The 21,232-nt window shown below is 57.3% G+C and overlaps 1 protein-coding gene across 2 annotated transcripts in view; it reads left to right on the forward strand.

Annotated features, from left to right (window-relative positions):
• The window catches only part of CMIP (c-Maf inducing protein), a 205,983-nt gene that overhangs the window by 159,784 nt on the left and 24,967 nt on the right, over positions 1 to 21,232 (forward strand). For both annotated transcript variants that reach the window (XM_018061763.1, XM_018061764.1), the window contains 6 exons: positions 1,482 to 1,643; positions 6,026 to 6,067; positions 10,451 to 10,513; positions 11,881 to 11,961; positions 16,244 to 16,347; positions 17,810 to 17,914. In XM_018061763.1, the coding sequence (XP_017917252.1) occupies positions 1,482 to 1,643; positions 6,026 to 6,067; positions 10,451 to 10,513; positions 11,881 to 11,961; positions 16,244 to 16,347; positions 17,810 to 17,914 (557 nt within the window). The remainder of the gene's footprint in view (positions 1 to 1,481; positions 1,644 to 6,025; positions 6,068 to 10,450; positions 10,514 to 11,880; positions 11,962 to 16,243; positions 16,348 to 17,809; positions 17,915 to 21,232) is intronic.

A 21,232-nucleotide genomic window follows, 5' to 3' on the forward strand; every position in this document is an offset into this window, starting at 1 on the left:
GGGGGTGTAGGGTAGAGGGAGGTAGGGGAGGTGGAGGGTGTGTGGAGGGAGAGGGAGGGGAGGAGACAGACCGCCTTCGTACATGAGAAAGGGCTGGGATGAAGACAGGGAAGTACTCCGAGGTGTGAGTTCACTGAGTGGGGGATGGCGGTGGTGGTGGGCGTGATTAGCAAGGAAGAGGCTCCAGAAGACCGTGGCGTGTGAGAAAAAAACAAAAACGGAAGAAACAGGACGCTGTGATGTCTGGATCACCATGCTTGTAGGCTTCATCCCTTCCAAGTTTCTCAGGAGACCAGCTGAGCGTCTGAGTTCCCTCTCTGTTCCGTGGTTGTGCTCCTTGGACTGTGCTTCTGAGCACAACTCCGTCCAGAGAGGGGACCACGCGGGTCCAGGGTTCATAAGGCTTACTCAGTGGACGAGGCCACAGGCCGTTTTCACGCGTCATTTACAGAAGTGGAAACTGAGGCTCAGGAGGTGGAACGCTTTATAGGAAGAACCGGGTCCATCTGATTCCACAGTCTGCCTGGGAGTTTCCACCACGACGCCTCACTCAGCACCGTGCGCTGCTCAGTCCAGTGTGGACTTTGTCCCCGAGATGTTCCATTCTAGGTCCTGGGGTCCAAGACCCTTCATCCTTGTTAACTCGGAAACCCAGTGGTCAGGGAGAGCCTGGAGGCCTGCGAGCTTGCCTCTGGGCCTCGGGGGCCAGCGTGAGACCCTCGCCGCCCCCTCCCCTCTTTCAGACTTTGGCTCGGAGGCTGTGACGTGTCACCCAGCTGGCTGCTGGCTCCGTGACTTTAAAATTAGGTTTTCCCCAGGGAGCGGGACACTTAATGAAGGAGTTTATCCAGTTAGAAAGAGAGGCTCCCAGGCAAGCTGGGCGGCAGCGAGGCAGGCAGCTGTTGGGACCTCAGCCTTCGGAGAGGGCTTCTGTTTCCATGTCAGAGGGCGGAAGCAGCCCGGCCCCTGCCCCAGCCGCTCCCCAGCTCTGGGTGCAGAGGCGAGAAGGCACTGTCTTACTCCCCACGTGCAGTCTGAGGACCACTCTGGGCTCAGTCCCTGCCTGGCTGGAGCTGAATTCCGGGCCCCAAGCCTGTCTGTCCGGTTTCCCAGCTGCTCACACTCCAGGTGGCCTCGTAGGTGAGCAGAAACATTGCCTCCAACACAAAGAAAGTACCTTCCTGCTGTGATTGCATTAGAATACTTGGGGAACGAGTTTGGCACAAGATGCAATCTGACCGATAATTATCTTCATCCTTTTCAAAAGGTCACTGGAAGCAGAGTAGAAATGACTCTCCTAGTGGTCAGGAGACAGCCGCAACCTTCTACTTGGGGCAAGACTCTGTTCTTCCGGGATGGGATTCTGATGGGGAGGGAGGGAGGTGTCCACCCTGAAGCAGCGGAGTCACCGATCGAGTTGTATACTTCGCCCACCCCTGGCCTGTCCATCACACGCGTGGGTCTTTCTCTCTCCCAAACAGAAAAAGATTTACAAATACAAGAAAGTCCTGAGTAACCCGAGCCGTTGGGAGGTCGTCCTGAAGGAGATCCGGACGCTGGTGGACATGGCTCTGACGTCCCCTCTGCAAGACGACTCCATCAACCAGGCCCCACTGGAAATCGTCTCGAAACTGCTCTCAGAGGTAAGGCCGCTTGGCCTGATTCCGCTCTGTGCCACCCGCCCCACCCCAGCCCCTCCAAGACTTTGAAGTTTAATTCTTTTACGGGGTCTGCTGAGCACCACCCCGTGCCAAGCGGCAGATCGAATTCAAGTTTGTGTTGTCTCCCCGCCGTCGTGGGAGGAGGTGAGCCATCCCCCAGCGACAGGAGGGAGCTGAGAAGGAGGTCAGGGTCGAGGGGAGAGTGGTTGTCACCCCACCGTGCCCCAGGACCTGCTTTGGGACAGGACCTGGCAGGGGCTGGCCTTGGACCCGAGCTGGGCTGGTGGCCGCTGTCAGAATCCTCTCGTTCATCCCGGGTGGGAGCGCATTGTGCAGCCCCCCCAGACCGCCCTTCCTCCATCCCCCGGCGCTGGCCGCCTCCGTCTCCCCCACCCCCAACACTGGGGTTCCCGGCAGACATGGCTTCCTGCTCTCCTCGGCACCCACAGCCCACAGCCACACTCTGTTTAGCTCGCACAGGGTTTTAAAAACTGAGAGGCTTGACCACAAAGGAGGACTTTGCAGGTTGTCCTTAGAAATGATCAGAACACCCAGCAGCAGTTGGCAGCGGCTGCGCAGCGCCACCCAGCCGAGCCTCAGGGTCCACCAGGCAGCCCCAGGCTGTGAGCGTGTGCCTTGTGCCAGGGGCGGCCCCGGGCTCCTGGATAAAGGCGGTCGCCTCCCTCCCGGGGAAGACGGCGGGACATGAGGCCTGATCTTAGCTGGGCTTGCCTGAGGGAGGGCGAGGGGCGCTCCTGAGCGCCCCACTGCTCCCGCGGTCCCCGTGCTACTCTGAGCGCTTCGCAGAGGTCAGAGCTGCCCTCTTTCATCTGCTCCCTGGCCCCCGGGGGCCCCGGGGTTGATGACTCCCGGCCTCAGCCATGCACGGCCACCAGAGTTGTCTCTCTGCCCCTCTTCCCTGGGAGTGGCCCTGGTGCCCTGGGTGGCTCCTCTGCAGTCCTCCAGACCCCACACAAGGTCCCTGCTGCCTAGAACCTCCGCCCTCTCGCAGGCGCAGGCTGGTCGCTGCCCATCAGTTCAGGAAACCGGCCTAGGCCTTCCACGTCTGCTGAAGAGAGAGGGTCCCCCACCCTGGGGGGAGGTGGGGGCAGGCGGTGAAAGGTGCGTGGCAGAGATGGCTGTGGGCAGAGGGTGTGACCGTCCTCAGGTGGGAGACCAGCCTCATCCCACAGGAGAGTCAAGACTTCAACTCTGAAACAGATCACGGTCACAGTCTGGGATTTGAGTCCAGGCTGCCTGCATGGCGGGCAGGGCCGGTCGTCAGGCCCGGGCTGGTTTCTCACGGGAGAGAGCGGAGCAGCTTACCCTCAGGATGTACCTGTCATGTGCCGGGCGGGTGCCGCTTTCCATCTAACACTCACATTCCCCCGAGAGATGGGCCTCGCTGCTTCCATCTCACAGATGGGGAAACTGAGGCCCAGAGACACCGCGTGACCTGCCGAGTAGGCCGTGGGGCTGGAAATTCCACCCCGAAGGGCGGCCTGGCTCCCACCACACAGTCGCTCTGACCACTTTGTCGGCCCCACTGGTCTCAGCCACCATCTCTAAGTCAGGCTCGTGGTCAACGCGGTGGGGACGGCGGCAGGTGACTCCGTGACTGGCCTCTGCTGGGACTTCCTGCTCATCTCAGATGTGGTTCCCGTGGCCACGGTCTCACGGACTTCACATCACTTCGCAGGCTTTAGATCAAGGGTCTCAGAGTCAGCTGATCCCAAGCACTAGGGTAGAGAGACGAAGGCATTTAGAGAAACAAAAATGGAAGAAGCTTGTATCTGCTCTGCACCTGCTGGGTGTCAGGCAGGGGGCCCACACTGTCCCCGATATACTGATGAGAGCAGCCGTTGGCGAGGGAAAGAGCTGGGGCTGCAGCCCAGGCGGCGTCCCCTCCGGTGAGATTCACACCTCTGCCAGTGACACCGAGGTTCTCTGAGCACGTGCCCTGGGACAATCAGGGTGGCAGGGATTTACACCAGCCCCTTTACATTTCTCGCAGCGACCCTGCACAGGGAGCACACGGAATCGCAAATGCAGGCTCTGCAGGGTTGAGTCGGTTGTCCAGGGTCACTTGGATGAGGGGTGGGCAGGACCCAGGCCCAGGTCTGCCCCACTGCAAGGCTGATGGGATGTTACCTGAACTGGCAGAGGCTTTTAGGTGAGCGAGGGACCAGGCCCCTAGGGCAGCAGTGTGCAGAGTCAGCGAGTCGTGGTTCTACCCTCAGGAGCTCACGGGCCTTACATAAGGAGCTAGGTCTCTCAGTGGGTTGGGCTAAGATTAGCACCCGTTTCCTAGAATTAGGGATTAGATGTCCTCATGTGTACACAGAGCCTGGCTCTGTGCCTAACATACGGGGACCAATTGATAAACACATTTCTCTCATGGTGGGAGATGGCTGTGAACTTGACCCTCAGCACCATCAGCTGGATACATAGAGGGGATGGCTGGAAAAGCAAGCTCTCCCCACTCCTTGCCCATTTTTGTTTCGAGCATGTGGACTAAATTCTTTGTTCTCTTTAGTTAAGTTGCTGCCCAAGCCTCCTCCTCCTAAGAGGCTCCAGGCATCATCACCAAATCAGCCCGAAGGCAGGCAGGATCCCAAGAAGGGAGAAGGAGGATGAGCCTGTGAAAGCTGGTGTCCCCTGCTTCCCGGGCTTTTGTTGGGTCGAGTGTGTGTGGAGTGGCCACACTGTGTGGCATACAGTTGTCCCCTCCAACACAGTGGCTGTTAGTGAGCACTCCCCACCCAGGGTCAGGAGGGGCTTCAGTGGAGAGAAGGCTCCCTGAGAAGGGCAGGCGCTGTCACTGGCGACGGGAACCAAAGAGACACACCCGTGCCTGCTGGAGACTCTCGCTGGAACCGTCCGCGGGGGCTGTGAGGCCCAGTGGTCCCTTCGGCGTGCCCGTGGCAGCCCGAAAGGGGGAGCTGGCCCTCGTGTGGCCTGAGCCCTGCAGCTCATTGGTGGGAGGTAGGAGCTCAGGAACAGGGCAGACGGGGTCACAGCCCCACTCCACCCCGTCATCCCCACCGCCGGGCGAGCCTCTGGCCACAGAACCTGTCACAGGCGCAGGAAGCGGGTGGAAGGAGTGTTGCGGAGCCCCAACACAGCGCCTGAGGGGTGGTGAGCAGAGCTGCGAAAGCCAGGCTTTTTACCTGACTTTGGCTGAGAAACAGCCGGCGGTTAAAAATCTGCCATCCGTGGCTGCTCAGACTCCACCCACATCCACAAAAAGAAAAGGTGTTAGAGTCCAAGCAGCGTCCCCCCTGCATGGTCTGGACCCCGGGCACACGGGTCTGGCGGTCGCCATGGGACCCGGGATGCTCCCGGTGCTCACCCCACCTCTCGGTGGCCAGCTGCCTGGACCAAAGCAGAAGGATAGCTCCCTCGCTTTTCCTTCGCTTCAGCTGGTGTAAACGCGTTCGATACCAGACACTCCTTAAACCTGTTCAGTCCGTGGGGCTCCTTCCAGAATTCGGGGACGTGTCGGTCTTGCCATTTACTGCCCAGTGAGGAGGTGCGGTATGAGCACCTGTTGGAAAGAAAGTCGACACGGGTGAAAGTCTGCATCCACGGAGACACTCAGAGCAGAACACAGCAGGAGGCTAGCAAAACGGACAAGACTCTGAAGTTTCTCACTGTCTCCTGTTGATTGCATATCTGTCCCTCTCCTCATTCACATCCTCTTTCTTATACACAGGATGGTGGTCACAGGTACCAGTTGTGTAAAAAATTCCAGATAGGGAGGAGAGGAAAAAAAAACCCTAAGAATTTGGCAAGTTTAATCCATTCCGCTTAATACTTTCGCAGGTTAGTCGCTAGAATTTTAACGTAGCTAAACCATCTGGGGCCAACATCGTGGAACACTAGTGTTCCCTGGGAATGTAGCTGGGGAACCACTGAAATACTTCTCAAAGACTGGCTGACAGAGCGTTCTACATGTTTATTGTGTCTTTATTATGCACCTGCCTCCAGGCTTCCAGGTAGCGTGCGTGGCCATGAAAAGGGCCAAGCACAGGCTTAAGCCCAAAGTGGACTCCATCTATGGACGGAGAAACCGTCTCACTGAGAAGTGACTCCCCGAGGGCATGTCCCTCCCCTGGTGAAACAGGGACTTGGCGCTCTCTAATCCCTGCCCCAAGGCTGTGCTTCCTCCCACCCCCCAGCTTCCCGACTGTGACTTTGATCAGCTTCTGATCTGTTTAATTAAGAAAAAGTGGCAACCGTCCCCTGTCCAAGAGGCTGAAAGCGGCTTTGGAACCATGTGGCCCTTTGAGATACCGATGTTCCATCTTACTAACCGTGTGTCTTGTTCTGTTTTCCTCCCGGCCTCCCTGCTCGCCCTTCAGAACACAAACTTGACCACCCAGGAACACGAGAACATCATCGTGGTAAGTCCTGGGCGGCCGCCTGCCTCGCCCCTCTCCCGCGCCCGCAGCCCTTCCCGGGTCTCAGCGGATCCCCCAGGCACCACTGTCATCTCCCAGCACGGCGGCCTTGCTCAGTTTCATCCCTTCTGTTAGGCCAGACATGCCTCCCTCCTGACTTTGCACATGTCAGAGCCCCAGTTGATGGGAGGGGGTAGTAATTATCAGTCTCTGAGGCCTGTAGCAAATGTGTCTTAATCACCTCCTTCTTCTTGAGTCTGCTATGCAGAGTCAGAGGCAGGAGATGGCAGAGACCCTATAATGTATTCTCAGCTGTCACCCTATTAGCTGAAAGGTAAACTTGTTCTTTCTTGCCCCAGGACCTGTCTCCTAATTAATCCACACATAGAACCCGGATTTCATTCCCTCTGATGTGCAAAGTGAGGGATAGTGTCTGGGCCTTGACTATGACTGTAAGCGTGTATGAGGTGAAACATCCTTCCTGGGTGATTCTAAGCTACGAAGTGTGACTCTCACCAGAGAGAAGAAAGAAAAGAAGTTGCCCCTTCTGGGTGCCAGGCCCTGTGCTGTGTGCTTGAATTCATGGGTAATGCAAACAGCCCCTGCTCCCAAGGAGTCCTTCATCTGGTAAATGAGATCATTGCAGAGATAGAGGCTTGTTACCTGGAGAGTGGAGTTGTGAACTCACCTGGGAAAGAAGCCAGAGAGCTTCCCAGAGGCAGTGAGGTTCTGAGCTGGGCTTTGAAGGATCAATAGGAGTTTGCCAGATGGGGAAACAGAGGAAAGTCTTTCCAGAGAGAAAGCAAAGTGTAAACAGAGATTTTAAGCAACATGGGATATTCTGGACACGTCAGCTTTGCTGGAGCATGAAACGTTAAGGCAGCGGGAAGCAGGAAGGCAGAACTTGAGATGGAAGTGAGAGGCAGAGCTCTCTGTGTGCCTAGGAAAGGGTCTGGAATATTCGCCTGCCCAGGAGGTCCCGTGGGTACAGCTTTTGATACAAGGACAACATCCCAGACACAGTGCCCCTCTGAATTGCATTTTAATCAGAGAGCATAAAGGCAGAAGCTTCTGTGGAGGTCCCCCCAGAGTCACTCACCGCAGCTGCTCGCTGAGTGTCCACTCGGAATGTAGAGGTTTTCCCCACGCTCTGCCCTGACCACCCCTCGCCTTCTCTTGCTAGAACAGGGGCAGCATCTACCTGGGCCTCCCCACCACCTCGTTTCTCTGGCATGCTGTCAATTAATAATTTAATTTAACAGACATCTGTTGGCCCATGAGTACAAGTGTGTGCCAGACGCTGGTCTCTCTTCCACCAGCAGAGCTGCCATTGAGGGATTTCTGTGTGCTGGGGGGCGTGGCAGATAGTCCGGGAATCACGTGGGCTGGGCTGGAGCTGCATCCAGGGAGTTAGGGGAGTACAGGGGGACTGGGGGGAAGATGACGGAGGACTTCAAGGAGGAGGTGAGGGAACTGGAGTCCTGACGAGTGGATAGGATGCTCCCAGGGCAAGGCAGTCCAGGCGGGGAGCCCAGCACAGGCAAAGGCAAAGAAGTTCTGTCTGTTGGAGAACCAGGCGGTGACCGAGCAAGGCGCCGGCGTCTTCCCCTCTCGGCTGGCAGCACCCCGGGTCCCACTCTGCACCTTGTCTCCCTAAGCAGGGTCAGGGCCTTGGACTTGGGAGGAGCCTGGGAAAGGAATTTTGATCTGAGAAATCTGGGCTGCGTTTATCCAGCTAATTTGGCCGGCTGACCCCTTAATTGCACTGGGCTGTTTCCCTGCTCAGTGGGGAAGCCTGAGAACGGGAAAGAATTTGATCTCGAGGTCTGACCCTGAGCCCACCGTTTTGCAGCCTCTCGTGTTCAATGTCCTCTGTGACCAGTGCTGTTAAAATAACCACACAGCCTTGTGTCGCCTCCTTTTCATTCCAGCAATCACATGATCCGATTTGACCTGTTGACAATTAGTCTTCTCCCCATGGGGATTGGTATTAGGTTTTTTTTTTTTTAATGTACTTAGTTTTCAGAAATACTTTCACAAGTAATTTGAGTTGGTTTTATTCAGCCTATCAGTCAGACATCAGTGCTGTAGGTAATTGTTGGCTGGTAAGAGCTGGCCTGTCACTGGACAAGCGTGGACCTGGGGTCCAGACCCTGGCAGGGTTCCCACATGCTGGTGAAGAGCGTGGGCTTAGAGCCAAGTATGGTTCAAGTTCAGAGGTGAGTGTAGACCCTGGGCCAACCTCATACCAGCTGAGACCTTGGGCAAATAATGAAGAGCTTTTAATTTTACTTACAGAATATCCTTAAGAATTTCATGAGTATATTTTCACTGTTTTTAAAAACAAAAAGAAAAAGATTTCATCCCAGCCCAGCCCTGGGGCATTTCAGGGGGTGATAAACTCATACAGAGAGATACGGTTGTATATTTATATTTTGCTTTTAACATTAATGATGTGAAGCTGACTGTGTTGTTCTGTGTTTGGTTTGTTTACTTAACGACATGTCTTGGAGATTCTCATAAGCCCTTTCTTGCACGTCTAACCTGGGGTTTCTTGCCCTCGGCACTAGTGATGTTTGTGCATGGACGGTTTCTCATGGTGGGGGCTGTCCCGCCCATTGTAGGACATCATAGCATCCCTGGCCACAACCCCCTGGATGCCGGTCTCATCCCCTTGTCATGACGATCAGACTGTCTCCAGACATGCTAATGCCCTCTGGGAGAGGAACAAAGCAACCCCGGGGAAAACCCCTGGTCTACCCTGTACTCCGTTCAGCTGCCTTGACACTCTGAGCCTCAGTCTTCTCATCTGTGAAATGGGGTGACCACAGAGCCTTTCCTGCAGGGCTGCTGGAGTAATTAACTGGGAAAGATTCCACAAGAACATACAATCTTCTTTTTAATACTACGATCTAAAATGATCAGTACTCTGTGACTGGGGCAGGGCTTGTAATAGCCTCCCCAGCCCTCTGTCTATTCATCTGTACGAGTGGCAGTCACTCCCGTTTGACCTCACAGAGTTGTCATGAGGCTCAAGTGAGATAATAGGCATGGAAGCGTGGGGCCCACGCCTGACGCCCACTGTGGACACTTAATCTCTTCCCACTCCATCATTCTTTGACTCATTCCTGTGAAGGGGGTGCCCAGCTGGATGGAAGGGGCTGGAGCCAAGGGGCTCCACCCTGCCTCGTGGTCCCCCCTCCCAGAGATCAGTGTAGGGAGCGGGGCTGAGGGCCAGGCTGTAACTCGAGGGCTGGGGCAGCCCCTTGCCCCAACCCCTCCCCCTGCTGCGACCCGGCCTCTGCGGTGGTCACCCACACGGGGCAGCGGAGCATCCCCATCCAGCAGGCCAGGCGCTGAGCTTCTGAAAACGAGGTGCGGAGCCCGAACCGTGGGCCTGGCTTACTTGGGGTCTCTCATTGCCCCCTTTCCCGGTCCTGTGGAGAGCTCCAGCTGATAAGTCGGCTGGTGAATAGCTCAGGCTCTTGGGTCACACTCGAGGGTTCACATCTGGCTCCAGCATCTCCTAATCATGTGACCCTTGGCTGCAGACATCACCTCTCTAAGGAAAGGGCAGGACGTACACCCGCCTCCCAGCGCGTAGCGAAGAGTGAATGACGGGACACAGCCCGGAGCCCGGCACAGACAAGTGCCCTCTTACAGCAACGGCCTCTGGGGTGTCGCTCGTGGTGGGCTGTTAAAACTATCACCAGTGTAGTGATCGGTCCACGTGGCGGTCGGGGATGGCGCGAGGGTGGTGGGCTCAGCCTCACGGTCAGCTTGGAGCCCACCACCCCCTTCCCACACCGTGGGGGAGAGCTTCCCGTGCTGATGGGCATGCCCTCTGTGTGCCCTGTGCATGGCGTTGGCCACTGGCTTCATGACACTGGTGACCGCTTGAAATGTGGTTAGCATAACTGAGGAACTGTGCTTTTATTGCCTTGAAAAGTTATTTTCTTGGGACTTCCCTGGCAGTCCAGTGGTGGTTAGAACTCTGCTTCTGCTGCAGGTTCCATCCCTGGTTGGGGAACTAAGATCCTGCAAGCCATATGGCATGGCTAAAAAAAAATGTTTTCTCCCATGTCACTTAAAATGGTAAGACTCACACGTGGCCAGTGGCTACTATATTGAACAGCACAGCCCCAGGCAAGTAAAACCCTGGGCTCTGTCTCCGCCTGTGGCTCAGCCTGCCTGTTGCTGCTATGAACAGAACCTCAGTTTCCATGGCTTCATCTCCTACTGAGGTGCTCACATAACTGGCCTTATCTGCCTAGACAGCGACCAGAAGGTCGGGTTTTCCACCGTGAATCAGCCCTCGTGGGTTGACACACCCCCCTACGATTCCTTCCGAGAGATTCCGACTGACGTGTGTTCCTCTTCTTTCAGGCAATTGCTCCTTTGCTGGAAAACAACCATCCACCACCGGATCTCTGTGAATTCTTCTGCAAGGTACGGCATCGCCAAAGCAGGGCTGTGTTTGCAGGAAGCAGCCTGTCTCCGTGTGTGCGTTGCGGGGGTTGGTTTTGCGAAATTTCCTGGAAACCCAGACTCCTCCCCAAACAGATCAGGGCCCCAGACAGAGTTGGAGACGAGCTAGGAACCCTCTCCACCAGACAGGTGATAAGTGAGGCCCAGGGTCCAGACCAACAGGTCAGGGGGAGCACTGAGCTTTTCCTGGGAGTATCTTCCTGGCCGTCTTGAGAGAAGTTTGCAGCACGTTTTCTGGCTCCTGACATCAGAGCTGGGCTTTTATTAGCCAGGGCTCCTGTGAGCACCGGCTGGCCCACAGTGGGAGCCTGGCCATGGGGCTTTCCCTGAGCCGGGCAAGTGTGGGGTGGTGGGGGTGCAGGTGAGCTTGGAGGAGCCTCGGAGCAGGATCTCTGCTCCCAGGGACCCAGCGCCAGCCTCGCGGTGGGATTCGCACAGAACACGCCCAGAGCACGTCGGGACCAGTTACCCCTTGCCCGAGAGTACACCTTGGCAGCCTCGGGGCTGGGCCAGTAGGCCGTCCTCCTTGGTCCCTAGCCGGGTGATTTTTGGCGCAGTGATCGGATGTCCTTGGACAGTCTCTGGGCCTGGGTTTGCCGCTCATCCAGCTCCTCTGGGCTTCCTCCTGCCGACCCTCTTTCCCAAGCTTGTGGGGTATGGTCTGTGTACACCAGTGAGACAGGTGCGGCGTGGCCAGGCGGGCACTGGGGGCCCACTAGTTCTTGGAAGCCAGGACCCCAAGTTCTGGGGAGGGTTTGTTTATGAAGGATTGTCCAGGATAGCCCTGGTTTCTCACATCCCAAGTCCAGGCCCTCTGGGAACAGCGCCTTCAGGCCCCGGCAGGTTTAAATGTGCTGGAGCAACGGGTCCCATCTGCTCCACCCAAGGGCCTTCAATTTCATTTTGAAAAACAAAATCCCATGCCAGTGAGAGAAATACGCTGAGAGCATACTCTCAAAGCCCTCGACAGAAGAATCACGGAATTTCCGAGGTTCTAGCATCCAAACACTAGCCCCCGATTTTCAAGAGACTCTTACTGCAAGAATCTCACCCTGTTAAACAGGACTGTGTGATAAGACTGTCCTGTTAAATAGGATTGTCTATACCACTGGAAACAACCGCAGACTGTCAGATCAAAACAGAGCGCAAGCAGGAGGTCCCATCCCTGCCCACTTTTCTTACTCTCCCCAGAGGGAGCAGAAAGCCATACAGTAGTGTGGAGCAGGGGGTCCTGGGCAGCAGGGCTGGGCCCCCCATGGTCAGGGCTCTCGGGGCCCCTGCTGGACCCCGCCAGGCTTGGCCCTGACTGTGCCCTGCTGTCTCCCCAGCACTGCAGAGAGCGGCCCCGGTCCATGGTGGTCATCGAAGTGTTCACCCCCGTGGTCCAGAGAATCCTGAAGCATAACATGGTGAGTTGCCCAGGGCCCCCCACCGTAGAGCCCACGGAGGGCCATGAGCTTCCAGTCTCACTTTTCCCAAAAAACCGGGAGATGGGGCTGGCGGCCAAGGACTGAGGGACTGGACTTGGGGCTGCAAGTCGGGGTCTTCGTGCAGCCTGCCCTGCTTGGCTCTATGCTTTGCAGGTAAAAGGCAACAGGAAGAATCTTTGCATAGTAAGAATGACAGAAATAACGTGGTCGCGGGAGAAGAGATAAGTCTCGTGTGTATAGCATCTCAGATAATACCTGTGGAAACTTGCCCTCGAGGAGGTGGGGTGAACCCCTCACACCGTAGGAGGGGGCTGCCGGGGGCAGTATCCATGGAAGTGGGGAGCAGGGCCATGCGGTGTAGGAACCTGACGGTCGTGACCTCAGACTGCTAGGCGAGGTCAGGGTCAACAATGAGAAGTCACAGTGTGGCAGGCACCCTTTGTGATGTGAGCAGGAGGGCCCCGGCCTGCAGGGGTCTTCTCTCTCCAACCCTCCGCCTCCGTCTGATCATGAGAAAAGCCTCAGACCAGTCCCAGCTGAGGAACATTCCCCACGACGGTCCTCTGAACGGCCAGGGGCTCAAACACAAGGAGAGTCGGAGAAGTGATCACAGCCTCGAGGCCCCAAGGGACCTGACGACTCAGTGTCACAGGTGTTCAGGAGGGGATCCCAGGACAGGAAAAGGGCATGGGGGGACCGTGAGGAAATCCTCGCTAAGTCTGCCCTGTAGTTCATTTTAAAAGCACAGAGGCAGCATTTCATTGCACACTCGGTGGTCCAGGCTCCCGTAACCTGCCAGCCCTTCTGCAGTCTCGCCTCGGTCCAGTGGGAGCAGCCCTGGATGAGGTTGCTTTCTCTGCATTGCACGCGGAGAGGCTGGGCTGAGCAGACGTGGCTGACTGGCCCCAGGACCGCAGCGGGGAACCGGAGCAAGTGACGCCTGCTCTCAGCTAGCCACGGAGCGCCTCTCGGAGCCGAGTGACACTCCGCTGCATCGTCCCCCGAGGCTCTCCTGACGGCCTGTGGGCGAGGAGACCCAGAGAGCCCCGAGGGCCACTCCGGAGCCCCGTGGGCAGGTGTGAAAGTGGCTCTGAGGAAGGGTGACCTGCGCACAGTTTGATCTGTGAGGGAGCTTTCCTGCCTTGACACCGGGCCCCCAAAGAGGAGGATGCAGCCCACCCCCTTCCCTAGTTAGGGGTGGAAACACAGGACACGTGCACCACGCCCCCGCATCCCACACGAGGGCAGACATCCTTAGTCGATCGCAGCACTCGTCCGCGGAGCCCAGAGTAGCTTCAGAATCTTCCTCCAGGCGGCCACGAGCGGGGAACCATGCTGGTGCTGTGCAAATTCTCTGACTGATCGGTTGCACACCGCCGCTGAACTCTGGCTTGTTTCAGAGCGCTCCTCTGTGGCCTGAGATGAACGTGTATTTCTTGTTTTCTGAGCACAGGGGGTGGGTCCCCTCCATCCAGTCCTTCTCCAGGACTAAGAAAGAAACTCCGCTGGGGGGTGGGGGGTGAGAGGTGTTCTGCCTGGTTTGGGCTTTAATCACTTCAAGGGTGCTCTCCGGCTTCGGCCAGCTGGGAGAAAAGGGTCCCTGACTGTTAACTTTAAAGTCACCGTGGATGTAGTGTGAGGTGAGGGTCACGCTCTCTTGGAGCCCAGAGCAAAGGTGCTGGAGTTCCTTTGGGAAAGGACCTTATCTCATCACACTTGTCAGGGATGGAGCCACCCCCCTGGGCGTCCCTGGCCAAGGTCCACCCTGCTCAGGTACAGAAACACTTAATAAGGGTTCTCTTAGGACGTCTGACTTCCAAGGGGAAAACGTCAAAATTCAGGCAGCCTCCCAAGGCTTGACTGTACAGCGTCTCCCTTATGTCTGGTTAGTTTTATGGGCCCGGAGTGTTGACCATGTAATTTTCTGGATGAAAATCAGAACAGCTACAGGGCAGACTCAGAATTTATAGCATCTGTTGTGGTCTGGCAGAGCCCGGGATCCCTCAGGCAAGAACCCTCTCTTGATGTTTATAGAACTTCCCCACTGTGGTCCCGTCGTCCAGGGATGCTATAAAGCTTCACAGTCCCACTTGCTCTTGAAGTCCACTGATGACACACCGAACTGTGTGAGGAGAGCTGTAGACAGGACCGGGTCGGGAGTGAGGCCCTCCTGCAGGAGAGACGAACGTGACTGTGGCTCACGCCCCGTGTGGGAGGCACCACGAGCCTTTGGTGTGCCCCACATGACACCCCCTAAAGCTTTGGGAGCTGACATGGAGCGCCTGGTCACTCACTGGCCAGAGAGTGTGCCTGGCTGGCCGCCAGCCATGGACCTGTTAGCACAGTGTGAACCCTGACGTCGCTTCAGCTGGTGTGCAGTGTTTCTTGTTGAGGGGACACCAGAACATTGTGGAAATGGGGTGGGACACGCACGCACCTGCCCCGTGGTGCCTTTGGAGTGCTCCTACTCCGCAGTTCCTATACTGCGAGTGCAACCCTCATCAGTATATCCTGTGTCCCATCTCATGGCTGAGCAGGCCGAACCTAAGTTACCAATCTCAGAGTGTTGCTGCCTGGGCCGCAATAAAAACTAGATATGGAAGCAGTCGTTAAGTACGTTCCTCTGGAGATTCTAAACGATGTGTTCACTGCCTCCTTAAGAATGATCACAGTCCCTGTGCCCACGTGCCACTCACTGGCGTGTTCTTGTAGCCAAGGTGGCAGGAAGATGTGGCCGTGGTCCTGGTGGACCCCTGGCTGATCAGACCTCCTGCTTTCCAAGGGGAGCATGTTCGACTTTGCCAAAGAGGCGAGATGTCCCTCACCCACACGTTCAAAGGCCACCAGGCCAGTCTATAATGTTAAAAACGACCTTGGCTCTGCAGAAATCTGATAGAGATGATAATGGCACAGTTATCTTTAGCAGGGCTTATTGGAAGCAGTTTTCATAGAATCATCAAACCTCATGGGTGGAAGGGTCCTGGAGATGAGTTCTTGCAGCCCTTGTTGCGCAGGGCAGGACAGTGGGCCCAGGGAGGGGCGTTCCTGCTGCCCTTCTTCCAGGGACTCTGGGCGTCCACCTCGGTGTGAAAGCACAGTCAGGCTTCAGGCAGGGGCCCCATCTTCAAGCCCAGTGTGCATGTGTGCACATAGGTACATATGTGCACGCACACATGCACGTGTTTAGATTCCTTCTGAGCTTTCTCTGTGGCTTTTGCTGCCCTCCTCATGCTGGGGCGTAACTTTAGCAGGCGGGATGGGAGAAGATGAGCCCTGACCCCTTGGGGAACCTAATTCAGCCCCTCCCTGCAGGTGCAGAGTACCAGGCAGGTCTGGAAACCCGCCTTGTGAGCTGGCCGGAGGAGGCGGCGGGCCGCATCCTACTCTGAGCTCTTTCTCCAGGACCTGTGGGATCCATGAGATCCACAGGGCAAGTCCTGAGGGGCTCTATTTAGATTGGAGTCTTGGTCCAGGTTGCTTTTTGTTAAGTGGGTTCCTCAGAGTGAGGGCTGGAGGAGAAGCCGAGGAGCCTGGATACCGCCAGGCTCCTCACTGAGGTCGTGCTGGTCAGCCTCGTCACCATCCGGACCGGCCCTCCTGACTGTTGGCACCCCAGCTCGTGGGTTCACAAGCCCGACGCCAGGTCCCTAACATGACGTGGGAATGGGCGCAGTCCTTTCCCGGCTTACACTTGCCTCCCCCAACCACCTGTTTGGCTCTTCACACTGGGCACGTGATTCCTCCTTCCTGCCCCACCCCTGTTGGGCTGACCCTGGACTTACCAGCCACCTCCCTACACACACTCCCCGTCCAGGGCACACACCTGCCTTCCAGGCCGCAGCTCTCAGGCACTCACGCCCACGTGCACAGGAAGCAGGGGGCCCAGAATCCCTTGGGGGCTGCAGAAAGGGCATTTGTGGTCACAGCTGGAGGCCAGCTGGGCATCAGCGGGCCCCCACGTGGCCCAGCTGGGCTGTGTTCCCAGCACGTCTGGGTGGCGTGCTGACCCCTGCCCCATCACAGGGTGGCTGACCAGTGCCTGGGACCCTCCTGTGCCAGGTCATCTCTCAGCTCCACAGGCAGCCATGGAAGGGTGTAAGCTCGGGGGTGAGCAGGCCCGTTCCTTCACGCGGAAGACGTGTGTGCTTCTAGGAGGAGGGCATTGCTGGCGGCGCCCCATTGCTCACACACCTGGGGCAGAGTGGGACCCCCCCACCCCTTCTGCTCTCCTCCCAACCCCTGCCCTCTGCGCTCCCTGCAGGACTTTGGGAAGTGCCCGCGACTGAGGCTGTTTACTCAGGAGTACATCCTTGCCTTGAATGAGCTGAACGCAGGGATGGAGGTGGTGAAGAAGTTCATTCAGAGGTGGGTCTCTCGTCTGGGGCCCCCCTGCTCCTGGCCGGCAGGCCAGCTTTCCCCTGCACCCAGGAGAGGCGCTGCTGGCGTTGCGAGGCCCCAGGCACCTCACCTTCCACAAGGGCCTCCTGGGTCCTCTTGACCATGTGCCGTCTGAGGCACTCACTTGCTGTGTGACATCAAGTCTGTTGCTGTGCCTCTCTGATCCTCTTTCCTCTGTTATCTCCCGGGATTGTTTGTGCAATTAATCAGGCGCTATCTGAGGAAGCCCCCAGCACAGTGCCTGATGGTCACTAGGAACTCGGGAAATGGCAGCAGTCCTAAATGATGAGAGTATTCCTGTGGGTGCTGGGGGTGTGGGGAACCTTCTCCTGGTAGCCCCGGAGAGTCCTCGACGGGGACCTGAGCAGCTACCTCCCAAACTTGGCCTCGAGGAAATCAGATCCTCAGTCACTTCTGGTTTCGGGGTGGTGGGGGAAGAGGGGTTGTTTTGCTCTGATTTTTAAAAACTTTTCTCTGTGCCTCGGTGTCCTCATCTGTAAGATAAGGACTATGGTACCCACGTGATCCAGTTACCGTGAGGACTCGGTGAACTCACACATGTAAACATCAAGAATGGGGCCTAAGCGTGGCAGAAATGTTAGCGATCATCATCACAACTCTTCTCAATTTTTTTAAGAAAATTGCAGATAGCCTGTTCAAGCCGGTTCCAAAAGCTACTCATTACCTGGAACTCACAAAGCATGTCCAGACCCAGAGGACTATCCTTCTGCCAGAGCTCTGGGGCTCCAGGGCCCCCTTACAGCACCCAGTCATGGTTTATGAACCTGTTTCAGGCTCTCAGCCCCAGCAGCCGTGACGTTTTTCCAGCAATGTTTTGGGTGCTGTCCCCAGGCCCCAAATAGCACTGGGGATGGGGGTGCGAGACCCATTTAACAGATGAGAAAACAGGCACAGAGATAGCTGTGGTAAGTGACTGGCACTTGCAGAGGACCGTGCCCAGACCCCATGCCAGGCCAGGATGCCAATAGTAACTTTTTCTTTCAAAACAGCCCACGTGGACAGGAAAATGAGGTGCTGTGAATCCTCATTTACAGAACCACTGGGCATAAACACGTCGGTCCTAGGCCGCCTGGCCCCTGTAGGCGACGTCGTCCCCTGAATTAGAGAATTGGGTCCTGAAATGAGGAGGGGGCCGTTGTCCTCATTCCAGAGCTGAGGAAAGAGTGGAGAGTTTCCAAAGCGTGCCAAGGTGCTCCGCTGGGCTGGAACCCAGGCTCCCTGAAGCCAGGGATCCTCAGCCCGGAATTTGGCCCTCATGCCTGCGCACAGCGGGGCCCAGGACTCAGGTCCCAGGGTTACTTACCACTTCCCCTCAGAGGACCGGGGCCACCCTGTCCCAGCCCCCTCCTCCCTGCCCTGGGTGGCGCCCCCTCAGCCCCCCGCTCACAGGCCCTCTGCTCTTTTCCAGCATGCACGGCCCCACGGGGCACTGCCCCCATCCCCGGGTCCTGCCCAACCTGGTGGCTGTGTGCCTGGCCGCCATCTACTCCTGCTACGAAGAGTTCATCAACAGGTCAGTGCCCTCGGCCTCAGGAGGGCCTGGGTGGGACACGCTCTCTCCAGGGATGGGGGCCTGTGCACTCCTGGCCGGCCGGGAGAGTGGAGTGGCTTCCAGGGGAGCTGCCCCCAGTGCGCCTGCAAACCCCCATGCTCGCTGGTGCCGGGGCCCAGACCCAGGATGCGACCGGAAAAGCCGGCGCCGGAGCATCAGTGCCGGTGCTGCACGGCCGTCGTGTTGGCTCGGCTTTAGGGACACGTGTCTATTCTGGAGATTTCTCAGCCTCAGGCCCATGTGACGGGAAGCGGGCGTGACAGAGCCACTGTCCTGGGTCCCCCAGGGCTTGGGTGCGTCGGCTTGTGAGGGAGCTAACCCCCTGAAGGCCGTGGGAGGGAGCCCGGGAGGCCCCTGAGCGCGTTCTCAGAGCCCTCCCCCTGAGGGATGATGACGCTGGGGTGGGTAGTTACCAGCTCCCATTCTTCCTGGGTTGAGGTTGGCTCCTAGGGTGCAGAGTGATGTGGATCCCATTAGTCATATAAACTTCGTATGGTGATCCCTGGGGTCATGAGGGAAGATATGACGTGCAGGGCACATTTGGCATCTGCAGCAGCAGCCCTGTCCAGTTGTTCAGGCGGTGCACTGCACAACTCTGAGAGGGCCAAATCGTGTCCAGGCACCACTAGAGACAGGGCCACCACAGGAATATATTTCAGTCCTTGAAGAAGAGGCAGTGGAGCATCACTGAAAGCCTGAGTGAGCTGGGCAACATGAAGATGTCCTGCTGGTCATTCCTGAGTGCCTGTTTCACGCTCTACAGTAGCTTATGTTTTTTAAAAAGAAAGAGAGAAGGCGGTTAAGAGTAGTACACAGCCGATACAGCTGTCTCCAGCTTCCCCGTGCACACAGGTGGTCACGTGCCCTGGCCTCGCAGCCTGCGCCTCTGGAGCTGGTGCACATGCGTGTTGAACGCAGGCCACCTCGGAAGCAGGAGGCGCATCAGGGGCGTCGCACACTCTCAGGCTCCTTTTGCTCCCGCAGCCCCTCCCTCCCCGGCTCACTCCGCGGACACCCGAGCTGGGACTCAGGTCTCGGGGGCAGGAGCAGGAGATGGCAACCCCCAGAGTTTTCCCTCTGAGTCTCCGCGGCTCTGCCTGGGTGCCCTGGAGCAGGGATTCCCTGACCAGGAAGCAGAATGGACTCTCTCTCCCAGATCCCCCCAGGAGAAAGAACCAGGATTACAAACCACGCACTCTGTTGCACAGAGAGGGACCTACAGGCAGCAGTGGCCACCCTCATCCTTCTCTCATCCTTTTCTTTTGGCGGTGGGGGGAGGTCCTTTGGGCTGTGCCACGCAGCACGCAGGGTCTTAGTTCTCTGACTGGGGATCGACCCGGGCCCCTGCATTGGGTGTGTGGAGTCTTAACCACTCTTCCCACACGGAGGTCCCCTGCCCTTCAACACTCGTTTAGTGAGGGTCCATGGGGTGCCAGGTGCTGAGGGCACAAGAGTGAAGCGGCCAGTCTCCCGCCCTCCAAGTGGCTGGTGAAACGGTGGACGGAGGGGGCGGGGAGTGAGAAAGCGAGCGGCGAGGTCAGGGCTGTGATGAAGGAAGCCAGCAGTGGCACTCACGTGGTCTGCAACCCTGGGGGCACTTCAGTCACCCGAGAGGGCGCCTCCAACTGAAGCCTGCATGAAGCTAAGCATAAAGTGAACCCTGGGACGCAGCCCCTCATCGCTGGGCTACATCCATCAGAAGACAGGTACGAGAAGGTTTATAGCAGCATTGTTAGTCACAGCCCCAAACTGAGATCTGCCTCAAGCCCAGCGTCCTGCGGCAGACACGCGGATAAGCTGTGGTCTGTTCAGGCGGAGGAGTACCGCAGGGCAGCGGGAAGGAGCGAACCAGTGCACCCGGCAAGCCGGGGATTAGTCTCCCAAACACAGTATGGAACAGGAGAAGCCATAGAGTGTAAATCTTGTTCCTTAAAGTGCAAGAACAGGAAAACAAATCCATGGTGAGAGAGGCCGGAACAGTGGCTGCTGGCAGGTGGGGAGTTAGGCATGAGAGGAGTTTCTGGGCCTCAGGAAGGTTTCACGTCTTGACCACGTCAGTGGTTCTCAGCTGGGGGCAGCTTTGACCCCCAAGGCGTATCTGGCAGCGTCTGGAGACTTCATGGGTTGCAGAAGGAGGGGTGCTGCTGAAAGAGTGGGTAGAGGACAGGGATGCTGCTGAACTCACTGCCGTGCATGGGGCAGCCCCCCACCCTCCCAGGAATTACCTGAACTGTCTGGGAGCAGGTATTAGGCGTGTCCACATGGAGGAACCTTGGTCTGGTGGCTGTCTGTTACACCAGGGAGCTTGTGACAGTCACAAAGCGCTGCACCTGAGATCCGTGGACTCACCTGGACTGAAGTCACGCCAGGGGTGTGCTGGGGCCCTGGCACGCTCGGATCCCACAGTCAGGGGTGGCACGTTGGCCGTTGAATCCAGTCATGGTGGGAGTATTTACTCCAGGAAAATCGGCAGGCACTACCCCTCAGGGCTCCTGTTTTCTGCAGAGTTGGTTGTGAGATATTTACCAATGTCTCACTAGTTACATCTTTAAAAAGAAAAGGGAAAAAGGGTGCCTGGGCCCCACCCACTGCAACTCTGATTTAATTGGAGTGCCCCTGGCATCAGGTTCTGTTTGGTGTTTTGGTTTTTTTTTAACACCTTAGGCAAATGGCGTGTGTGGCCAGAGCTGAGAATTCCTGCTCTAGGGGAAAGAGAGGATGGGGTTCTGCAGAGCCGTGATACTTAAACTGACACGTCCTGGCCTTCAGCAGGGCTGGAGGCAGGACAGGAGGACCCAGGCAGGGGACCGGCAGGCGCCCAGGCCTTGCAGAGCAGGTGGGCCGGCCAGTGGTCACGTGTCCTCTATTGGTGGTCCTTAAGCGCCTGCTTCACAGTCCCCTGGACGGCTTATTTCAAATGCAGGCTCCTGGATGCCGTGTCTCTGGCTGCGGCCCGGGAATCTGCATTCTTGGCAAGCTCCATGGGTGATCTGCTTCAGGCGAAAGGCCCCTGCAGGGAAGGTAGTGAGGGAAACTGGGTGTGACCCGAGCAGAGAGAGGGGCAGGGGCGGAAGACGAAGTTGGAAAGGAAGGCCGGGCCACGAAGGGACCTGCACTGCTGAGCGTCTCCCACCTCCCACGCCGAGCTGCTCCTGGGGTCCTCCTGCCAGGACTGCTTGCCTGACAGACCCCCAGGACCACTGGTGCCGCTGCTCAGGGAGCACTCTTTGAGTGGCAGGGCTGTGCCTGCCTTAGAGGTTTTCTCCTAAGGGCAATGTC

The sequence above is a fragment of the Capra hircus genome, chromosome 18, assembly GCF_001704415.2.
Source record: "Capra hircus breed San Clemente chromosome 18, ASM170441v1, whole genome shotgun sequence".
Lineage (NCBI taxonomy): Eukaryota > Metazoa > Chordata > Mammalia > Artiodactyla > Bovidae > Capra > Capra hircus.